The following is an 11,135-nucleotide window of genomic DNA, read 5'->3' as shown; positions in this document are numbered from 1 at the left end:
GTATGATCCTAAGGAAAGTCCTTGTTGGACTCTATGGTTATCCAAAGGAATGTTTAGATCCATAGTCCTATCAACCCTAAAACCTCCACAACATGCACTTAGAAGGCGGAAAACGGTCCCACAAAATTTATTCCCGACAAGTAAAATACCTTTAATTAAAAGATGAGTTTCAATATTATGTCATCTGCTATTGAGATGTTCAATGCAGATTGACACTGGACGGGTTCCTTCTAAAATTTATTTTCATCCTTGAGCACATTAGGCCAGTAGAAGCCATTGTGAAATACTTTGTCTCTTGTCTTTCTAGAAGCATAGTGTCGTTGATAACATGAAATAGATAGTAATAGTTATGTATGAATATTCCTTATTTAATTACTAATTTTTATCCATACATAGTATACATTATTTTTTATTAAAATGGAAAACATAAATTATCTACTGAGTCCTAAATATTGAATATATTTGTCTTTTAGATCTACAGTACTTGATTCTCTTGAATCTGGTGGATTTCAGTAAAATGCAGGATTCATACTATTTTCTTGGAGTTATATTAAAATGCAGGATTTCAGTAAAAAAATATTAAATTAAATGCAAATACCAGATAATTAGGGTACTAATATAGAAACTGGATCAGAATATGAGGCCCAATGTTCAAGGAGGAGAAAAGGCCCAACCTAACCGTCTTTAGGGACCATATCAACAGGAGACATGATTTATGGAATTAATTCCAAACATTCCCATTTTTAAGCTGCTTTTCTACTGGGAAATAAAATAAATGAGGCTCGAAATTGGATTTCAACATATAACCGTCTCCTGAATCCTAGTCGCAGTACCATTCCACAGTTTTGCTCCGCACTGCACACCCAATGACTTGCTCACTTTGCATGTTGAGCATAAAAATATACGGTTTATTCACAGTTTATTCTAAATATACGGTTTCTTAATTAATTCTTTCCTTAATAATTCCCCAAAAAATCCTAAAAATGCAAATAAATTTCAAATAACTTCTTATAACTAAATTAGGTACTTTTTCATTTCCTAAAACTGGTGAGGAGTTTTATTTTGTTTTGATTGAAATTATTTAACATCAATATCATAAAAATACAAACGTACTTTGAAAAAATCTTTATATGTATATCTAACTGAAAATGCATTTTCTTCAATACCTACTCTCTTGCTCACTCTGTGCTTATTAAGGAAATTATTATATTTTTTAAAAAAATTAGTACGTTAAAAATATCATTTTAATCCTAGTTTTTGGTTTATCAGTCTTCTGCATGAAGAAGAGTGAGACTGCCAAAATAATGACTTATTCTTCATCAGGCACACAACATTGAATAATTTGATCTTCTCCTAAATAGAATAGTTGGGGTTCTTCCCAAAATTAGTTCTTAATCTCATGAAAGAACTTGTTATTTTGGTCCTTGTTGTATGTTTGGGTGTCAATCCCATTAATAAGAAGTTTTTGATGTGTAAAAACCATGGGAAAGTATTTGTTCCAAAAAATATTTGTTCATTGGAAAATATGTCAAGAATCTCTTCCAAGTTGGTAACTTGGAGTCAAGAAAGATGATCAACCATGGAGTTCTCACTAACACTTTGTCCTTATTTTTCAAGTTAAATTCTTGAAGGGCAAACACATATTGAATGATTCATGGTTTGGCCTCTTTCTCAGATACCACATACTTAAGGGGTGCATGATTGGTTTGCACAATTGGCTTACTCTGTAAGGGATAAGGCCTAAACTTTGAAGTAAAGAAAACAGCTAGAAACTCTTTTTTGTAGTGGTATAATGAATTTGAGGTTCATTTATTTAACTTCTTGCAGTAAATAGTCCTAAAACTGCACCAACACCATAATCTGAACCATCAAACCTAATATCAAAAGGTCAGTTCCAATTAGTACTTTAAACAAATTGATGGCTCGCCAAAAGATTGTTTCATGACTTAAAATGACTTCTTTGCTTCATTATCCATGATAAATTATTTTTTTCTTGGAAATAATTTCCGTCAATAATTTGAGACTTTAATGCAATCTTGAATAAAGAGTCAGTAAAAGCCAATGTGCCAAAGGAAAACTTCGTAGTCACTTGTAAACTTTAGGAGGGAATATTTTGCATCACCTTAACTTTTGCCTTTTTCACTTCCAATATTTTTCTTGAGACTAGAACCCCCAGAAATATTCCTTCATGGACCAAAGGAAATTAATCTGAGATTTCTTCCAACTGAATACTAACCATTCTTTCTCTCTCTGTCTCCTACCCTATGGCATTATATCTCTTGCTCTTTAGCACAATCAATATCAATCTCACTTTCTTATTAGTATATTGAACTAGGGGGGAAATCTTGTTACCCTAAAAATAAGAAACAAAAGTTGGTTAGGGTTATTATCTCTCTGTCTCTCGGTCCAGTGTAGTGGCTGAATAGAGAGCAAGGGCTAACATTTGCATACAAGATGACTTGTGTACAGTCTCATATTGGCTTGCGTGATATCTAATAGATTCTCCTATGATGATTTTATTGGGTTCTGTCATAATCAAAAAATAGAGACAAGATTTCTGAAAAATTAATAACTACAAATTAAAATACACCTTTAAAAGTCTGAAACTCGTCAATGATTGAATCCTGCATGCAATTGAATATGATATTATATGGATCGAATTTGGCTAACATATAGACATATCCACACTACCCTAAAAGCATTTTCTTTCCACATATTTCAAGAAACTTTCTATATCCTATATTTTATTGATCTTCTTGTCCTTCCAATCACATTGGGACCCCTTCATATGGATTGGGGACAAAACATATCCAAAAAGTTCAAAACCATTATACTTGCTTTTCTTGTGTGTGTGGTGATAATATCAAATTAGATCAATAAAATTATATTGTTACATTTATAACCATATATTTTTAGATTTTCACAATTTAAGGATAAAAAGAGAAATTTATGATTTATTTTCCAAAGCTCTATTTTATATATTTTATTGTTTTTTTAGATTAACCCCACTTGACGCCTTAGAGTCAAGTGGATTTCTCACATCTTCTTGGAGTTTATTTGAAAAACAGGACTTAGGTAAATACAATGCTGAATTTGAGATACAAATGGGAGGAAAGTAGAAACTCAAGCCATCTAATAGATAATAAGAAGAGGTCCAATATACAAGAAGCAGACTCTACAAGGCCATTCAAACCTCCTTAAGAACTGGGTCAACTAAAGGCAAGAATTGTGGAACTAACCCACAATTTGAATTTGAAAGGTCTGTTTTAAAATCGGGGAAGGATAAATGTGGGTCCAGGCTAGAAATTAGTAAGTTCTAGCCCTCAAATGGCTAGGAGAGTTAGGGCACTTCTATAAGATCTATTCTCGTATCTCTTTGTATCTAATCTTGGATTTCTGCTCCCAACTTGTTTTAGGCCTAGTGCATTAGATTTCTTTGATCCATTATTGTTCTATAATAGTGTGGGAACGAGATTCCAAGGGTGATCAAGACTCTTGAAGGAAGAGGATCACTTGTCCCTTAGGGGAAGTGACAACAAGGTTTATGTGATCTCCAGAATGTTAGATTAAAATTATATCACCATTTTTCTTAGTAAAAATTTCATAAGATAGCCTAGACTTCAATATTTCTAATGCATCAAGCAGCACTCAAAAATTCGTCCTGTAGCAAAAGTTACAGCTTTTAGTCCACTACTCATTTTTGCCTCAATTTCACCGTGGAAGTGCGGTGAACGCTCTATTTGTCCTTAAAGTTTATTATTACCCTAAAAAAATACTCACAAAATTTTTAAAAAATGTAATAAATTTTTAGAAGTTATTAGAAATAATATAATATTTATTTTATTTATTTAATGTATTTTTAACTTGTTTTCCATCATTTAGTCGATTTGTTCTTTAGAAAATAATTAAAAATATAAATAATTAAAATCACCACAAAACGATTTTAAAATATATTTGAATTACAATTTACTCTCTTATTACCTGTTTCTGTGGATTCAAGCCTTGCCCTATTCTAAGGAAGGAAATTTATAAAAATTGTTGCATAAATCAGAGCCTTAAAACAACTTATTTAACCCAAATTCTGGTTTATCATGTGTGCTCATCATTTTTGGATCAGGTCTGATATGCGCTAGGTGTGCCACCACTACGCGCACACACTACGTGATTAGTGCCCCAAGTATTATAGGCTCCCATTGGCGGCATGTGCTATCATCAGTGTACATCGTAATAGAGGTCAACCTGCATGGTTCAAGTACCAAACACCAACATAGACGTCCCACCAAAATAATGAAATGCCTTTTTTTCTTGTCATCCTTAGTTTAACTAGGACACCTAAAACTATCTCAATCATGATATGAAACTGGCTTTCATATCACCATCAGATTATACAACAACCAATAATTCAATAGATAGAAACAAATTTCATAAACTTAAACAAGACTGAAATGTGACAATAATCAAATCCTTTTGTAGAGTTGAATCTACTAGATTTTAACTCCTCACACATTAAATCTCCTCATCTTTTTCTTGATTAGATTTGACATAGATTAGGGAAGATCTTCGTGCCATATCAGTTACACTATGTGAGGGAATCTCAATAGTAATTGAGAATAAGGGGGTTGGCCCAGTTATTTCTCAATTAGTACTTTGGATCATTCAGTATGTTACATTATTTTCCTCAAGCACCCTTTGACTCAAAGTATATCTTCTGACATTTGATAAATCTTATGCATGTGATGCTCCAGGCCCATCTACCTGTCTAGTAAATGTTTCCATGTTTCCAATAAAAATTTATCCATTAATTTGCCATGGATAGATTCAACCTAATCCACTGGTTAAGTTGGTAACACGTGAGGTTCCAAGCTACACGACTTATTATAAATGGTGCAAAAGATTTCATCAACTCTTTCATGGAACCTGTTTGTCAATTAATTATGGTCTACCTACAATCCCTCATCAGCTCTCACACTTTGAGTGACTTAGGGCACGATAAACTAACAAATCCTGAACAAACTTCATAGTGAGGACGAGTGCACTAGAAAATCATTAAAAATTCATTTTTTTTGGTATTTCCACTTCATTGCCAAAGGACCTCATTGCATTATCATCCTCAAACGCCATCATCTTATATTAAGATAAGCTAGTCCCATCTTGACCCGACAATCACCTTAGTGGACTTGTTGCTAAAACCAATCTAAGACTATTTAGAACCCCATGATTAAGGATTAGTAGGGCATAGTTGAAATAGAAGTGCCCATCCAAAGTAAGTCAAAAGATCACTTACTATGGTTTTTTCCTCTTTCTATTGCATACAAAATAATACAGTAGTTGTGGCTATGGCGATACGTGATGGTTTACTCCTCTGTGAGGAACGAAACCTTCACCATGTCATCGTAGAATCGGACTCACAAGTGTTAGTCAACATGCTTTGTGCAGGTACATGCTCCAGTGGCACCTACATCGCGTATGGCAGAACATCATGCGGTGCCGCCCTCGCACAACTAGTGTGCATCACCAACTGCGAGAAGGCAATCAGATAGCAAATGCCATGAACAACCATGCGGTACACACACGACACCCCTCCTCTCTTTTTCTTTCTTGACAGGCCCTCCCTACCTCAGCTCAGGGATGCAATCGCGTTGAACGCCTCAGCTTGCCGACTCTCTGTGCGCGTCGCATACTACCGAAGGAGGGCCCGTAGGAGTGGCGGATTGCGTGGAGCACTTGAGGTGGGCGCGCTCAAACTCTCGCCTGATCGCTTGACTTCCGACACGTCACAACGGCGGGGTAGACTGCGCACACTTCCACCATCATAGCTGCTCCGCGGACACCGCACAGCCCGCACACCCCGCCCCCACTTTTGCTCAGATGGAGCACGGACGAGTGAGACGTCAGCACGCGCGGACTTCTCTGAGCTCCTGCTAGGTATCATTGATGTATCTTTTCCTTTCCTGCACATGGGCGTGGACGAGTGGGATCCAAGTGTAATTGGGATATTTATGCTCACTCCACGCCTATAAACAGTGATAAACACTCCACTTTATATATAAAATCTCCCTGGGTGGAGTCCAGGGCACTCCTGTGATCGATCTACGGGCACAACCGTAGGGTTGGCCGTACCCGACACCGTGTTTTTTTGCCAAAAAAAAATAAAAGTCAAAAAGATCACTTTCACAACCATGTCATGAAATAACCTGGCTGACATTTTAGTATAAAACGATCCATGGATTCATTGTCGGTGTAATGAACTCTTTCCTAACGTTGAATGAATTCTTTCTCGCCTTTATGTCTTCACACAAATGGTTATATAATTGATCCTCATCATATTGTGATATTATATCCATACATTTAGATTTCTTTATCAAATATCCTATTAATAAGAATATATGATTGAAGATAGATGAGCACCATTGTATGATCTCATCATATTTCACTTATTACTTCACATATCATTGGACATCATTATAAACATTGCACATGAATAATAATGAATATGATTTATTAATGAATTCAAATGAGAAGCAGATTTGTCATTGACTTGTAGTCTATATGGTTCCTTTATATAAATGGGATAACTAAGTAACCATCTTCATTGTGAGCATTTCATGTGTGATGATATACAGCAAGATGGATTTCCATTATGTGCATGATATGGGCCTCAAAGGTCACATCAATATGTCATATTATTTAATCACAATATATATTAGGCATGGCAATGAAAGACATGATTGGATCCTCCCATGATTTATTGTGCTCTAATTTTGGCTCGTTTGATACCCATGCTCCAGCTTGTGGGGGAATATCACGCATCTTCAACTTCTAGGATGTCCACATTGTCCATATTTGTCATGATCTGCCATGCCTGAACCAATAACATTTTTTCATTTTTATCTTTGATTTTTTCATTTAGTCAATCATCCAGTCTTAGGGAAATTATTCCTTATCAATTCCATCATTGAACTGGTTTAGTGTTCTGTCTTGGATAATTCGTTTCCAGGACCTTCGACATAACAGATGGTATTTTAAAAGACGGTAAGCCTGGCATATCCTACCCACATTTGTGTTGGGACTCGTAGATTCACCAGCTGAAGAGATCAATCTTTGAGTCCAAAAAATGTTCACAAGTTTCTGACTAATGAATATAAATATAATGGTTTCCTTCATTTTCAAAAATATTATGATTCAGGGCGGAAACTGTATTTGATCTCAATCTAAGATAGGGATTGGACCCATTAGAGGAACATTGAGGTTACTGAAATCCAAACAAGATTAATTTTCATCAAGTTTTTTTTCTACACAGTATCCTTGTGAAATTCATGGTGCTTCAGTGTATCATCCAAGAACCATATGGCCCAATACCATTAATCCTTAAGATAGTTTCAGTAGAATTTTCGGGTGTCATGAATTTACAGTATTAGCCTCGCTAGCTAGTAACCTTGAGCGAGATCCTGATAAATCAAATCAGTTAATCAATCATTCATCTGATCATAGTTGTCAATCGATCAGTTAAATTGGTCAAGATGTTAATCGATTATGGAAATATCATGATTTTGATCGTAATGATCGATAAATTCAATCAACAATCCAATCTGGAACAATAAATCATATTGATCCATCAGACCCATCCAATTGATCAGAATGGCAGAGATCTACCAACTGGCCTATTGTAAGGAAATTATAGCTCCAATTCAATCAGGGATCACGCCCCTTTGAAGATCCAATCTGTTAATCCCCCAGTAATAGTACATCATAACCGATAATCAATCATACCGCAGAAGCATCTCCGAATCTTACAATACTAGTCCTTCACTTTAAATACCTCGTGTTCTACACAGTTATCCTGGAACATATCAACTTGATGTTGGCACGAAAGATTAGATCCATAGGGAAAGGACATGATGAAATATTTTCACTTCAAGGAAGAATGTTGTTACATATTTCTTTATCTATCTTCAGGCTGAGTTTCAGGCAACCGTATGCTGCGGGGGAGCATGAACTCGGCAAACATGGGGTAATGAGAGGATGGGTAGAGGCCGTCAATGGTGTCGTTGACCACTTCACATCGTACTGGGACCAAGAGACGGCCACGGAAAAGGATCCAATCATCATGAAGATCCTGTGTCTGCCGGTCCCAGCAGAGGCACAAGACTCTGAGTATCAGCTTCAAAGATTCCATCATCCCATGCTGATCTCCTGCTTCCACCAACCAGTGAAGTTTAAATCAGCACTTATAATAATTGTCTCAAGAATTTGACAAAAATCATCGTCGTTGTCCGAAAACCATCATCGTCATTGTCATCGTCTTCAGCTTGCATGACAATGACAAATTCATCATTGTCATCCACTCACAGATGAATGATGATAGCAATAAGCGTTGTTAATAAAGGGACGATGACCTCTATGTAATGGTCATCGTCATCCAGGCAAGGACATTTGTCATCATCATCGACATCTGCGACAGCGAACACTACCCAGAAGGGGGCAATTTTCATGGACTGGACTAAGCTGATCACCTTTAAAACCATGGAAAGTGCGGATGAGAAACGCATTCTTCCTCAACGGAGAGCAATGCCACGCGTCCCTCATGTCTCCAACCACCCCGTGCTCCCTGTCCATACCCAAGTGTAATACTCAGCTAAATGATAACATTATTCATAATTAATGGAGATGATTCAAGAATTATGAAATTGAAGATCATCTTCCTGTAACCCAATGTTACCTTGATCTGCCAAGCAGAAAGCGCCCGGCAGTTGACTCTTTCTGGGTGTTGAAACCTCCACAGTAAAGTACAGGTAGATTGGGAGGTAGAGATGCAATGTGCTGCCAAGTGAGAAGGGCACCTCGTCTGCGAGCCCGAGGACTGAACTCATCCATGTTAGTGTTGACTACCTGGAAGCTGAAACCAGGCGACTCTACTCTCTTAAGCTGGAATGTGTGGGAGAATCCGTCAAGGAAGAAATAAAGAAGACTATAACCCCAAATCTACTTAAAGGATGAGCTGGAGATGATAAACTAGAAAGGATATCGCCCATGTTGCAATGCATGGAACTTTGGATCCCCAAGCCATACTACCAGGAACAGACGGGGACTCCGACAGCCAGAAAGTTCCTCCTTCAATCAGTTCAACCTTCAAGGGAAGGTTACCTATCACCTTTCCTGAAAATCAAGGATTGTGCTGATACTTTGAACATGATAAGACAACCAACGGATACCTTCTCTTTTTCGTAGAAGATGACGCAATGCTCATCAGATGGGTCCTCAGATCCACTCCGCGAGACGCCAAACTGTGCATAGCCTTCCATGGAGGAAACGGTTTCTAACTCAGAATAATCAGTAAACGCGATTGAGAGCAGCTAAAGTTAGAAAACCGCAACGTTGAATGCAATCAGATAATATGATATTCGATTAAGAAGACAAACATGCATTCACCTCTCACGCGACATATTACCAAGATCCAAGAATGAGGATGAAAAAGGTAATCAAGAAACGCTCGAGGAATTCCCTGTTTAAAAAGCGAAGAACTTCGCGATTTACAGAAGAACGTACCGGGCAAGCACTGCTGGAGAAATTCCAACTGTAAATTGACGCCTGCAAGGGATACAAACATCAGACCCACGAAAGATTCAGCGATGTATTCATGCTCTTCACCTTGCTGAGTGCACAGAATGGCCGGAGAATAGCTCGCGATGACGCTTACGCAGATGTCTCTCCTCTTCTCCCAGCAATTGGGGCCATCTTTCTCCTGATCTGGGTCGTGCAGGTTCAAGGTCATCACCGTAATGGACATGGTCATCGTCCCTAACGCCGGATCCAACGCAGAAGCGAACGATCCCGGTAGCAGATTCAGAAGCTACTGCTCGAGCTTCCACGCTCCTCCGTCGGTCCTTTGTCTCAGTCGAGAAGACAACGCGGAGAAGGAAGAAGGGAATATGCTCCCTGATGATAAACGGAACGGGACGGGATCCAACCCGTAATCGACCGGAAACCGCCACGTAGGGAACGGCACGTCCAGGGCGTGACGCCCGGACGTGACGGGACGGATGACGATCCGTGACAGACGGTGACGTGACGAAACTTTCGTTATGTCACCATCCCGTCACACGTCCTAGGATTTCGGAAAAATCCGTCACGTTCGCATCACCGTCATGGTTTGCAGCGTCCCCATCACGTTCCCGTCACCGGACGGCATCACCATCACGTGTGACGGGAAAAACAACCATGCGGAGGAGAGAGAATATCTCCAATTATCTTTGGACGGCATCCTTTTGTGCGCGCAAATTACTGCAGGGACTTTTTCTGCAAAATGCCAAGCAACCGAGTTAGCGACACCAAGTGGTGAAATCTTGGCCGTCGAAAAGCTTAAATCTAATGATTTTTAAGCTTTTTTGGTCATTTTTAAAAATCCGTCACGGCCATCATCCGTGACGGCCGTCCCATCATGTCACTCGTCCGAGGCCCTTCATCACTGTCGTGTCACCGTCACGCCCAGTTCGTCATCCGTCGCCGTCACTGTCACGGGCCCCTAATTTCGTCACCATCACCGTCAGGTCATCCGTCATGTTGCCGTCATCGTGACGTGTGACGTGGCAGATGACGGCTGTCATTCCCTAGACCATGAAACCCTTTCCATCCCGTTCATTCCCCTTCTGTCCGTCCAAACTGTTATCCATTCAACCATTGGTGGACCTTATAATTCTCCCTTTGATTTTAATTCAGTTTCTTCCCCATGAGAACGTAATGCCGGTTGCGTCATCGTCTCCAGCATCCGATCGAGGTTAACAAAGGGGCGATGATGATGTGTTTGCGTTAATGAAGTGATGATGATGATGATGACAAAAGGTGATGATGATCTCGTTATCGCTGTGATCATCTAGGGGGGATGAATATTGTTTATCGTATGGATGGTCAGATCAAAGGACAGTTAACAAAAGGACGATGACGATGTTTTTGCGTTAATTAAGTGATGATGATGAGGACAAAAGGCGATGATGATCTCATTAGTGCTGTGATCATCTAAGGGGGATGAATATTGTTCATCGTAGGGATGATCAGATCATAGGCATTGGGCTCTTGCGCAGTCATTGGATCGTGTAGTCAGAATTGTCAAACCGCCCCTCAAATATCCCACTAAGCAT

At 38.8% G+C, this 11,135-nt stretch overlaps 1 protein-coding gene across 1 annotated transcript; it reads right to left on the bottom strand.

The window, feature by feature from the left end:
* Window positions 1-7,896: 7,896 nt before the first annotated feature.
* On the bottom strand, window positions 7,897-9,917 carry LOC144713138 (DNAse I-like superfamily protein). The gene is made up of 7 exons (XM_078587640.1): window positions 9,649-9,917; window positions 9,547-9,588; window positions 9,213-9,295; window positions 9,026-9,127; window positions 8,720-8,934; window positions 8,514-8,608; window positions 7,897-8,193 (listed from the first exon to the last, which is right to left on the bottom strand). Exons 1-7 carry the CDS (start codon window positions 9,791-9,793, stop codon window positions 7,943-7,945), a joined length of 933 nt encoding a protein of 310 aa, XP_078443766.1. The 5' UTR covers window positions 9,794-9,917; the 3' UTR covers window positions 7,897-7,942.
* Between the last annotated feature and the right edge of the window lie 1,218 nt (window positions 9,918-11,135).

This window comes from Wolffia australiana, chromosome 15 (assembly GCF_029677425.1).
Source record: "Wolffia australiana isolate 7733 chromosome 15, ASM2967742v1".
In the NCBI taxonomy this organism is placed as follows: Eukaryota; Viridiplantae; Streptophyta; class Magnoliopsida; order Alismatales; family Araceae; genus Wolffia; species Wolffia australiana.
This window is presented reverse-complemented; position numbering and strand designations above follow the sequence as displayed.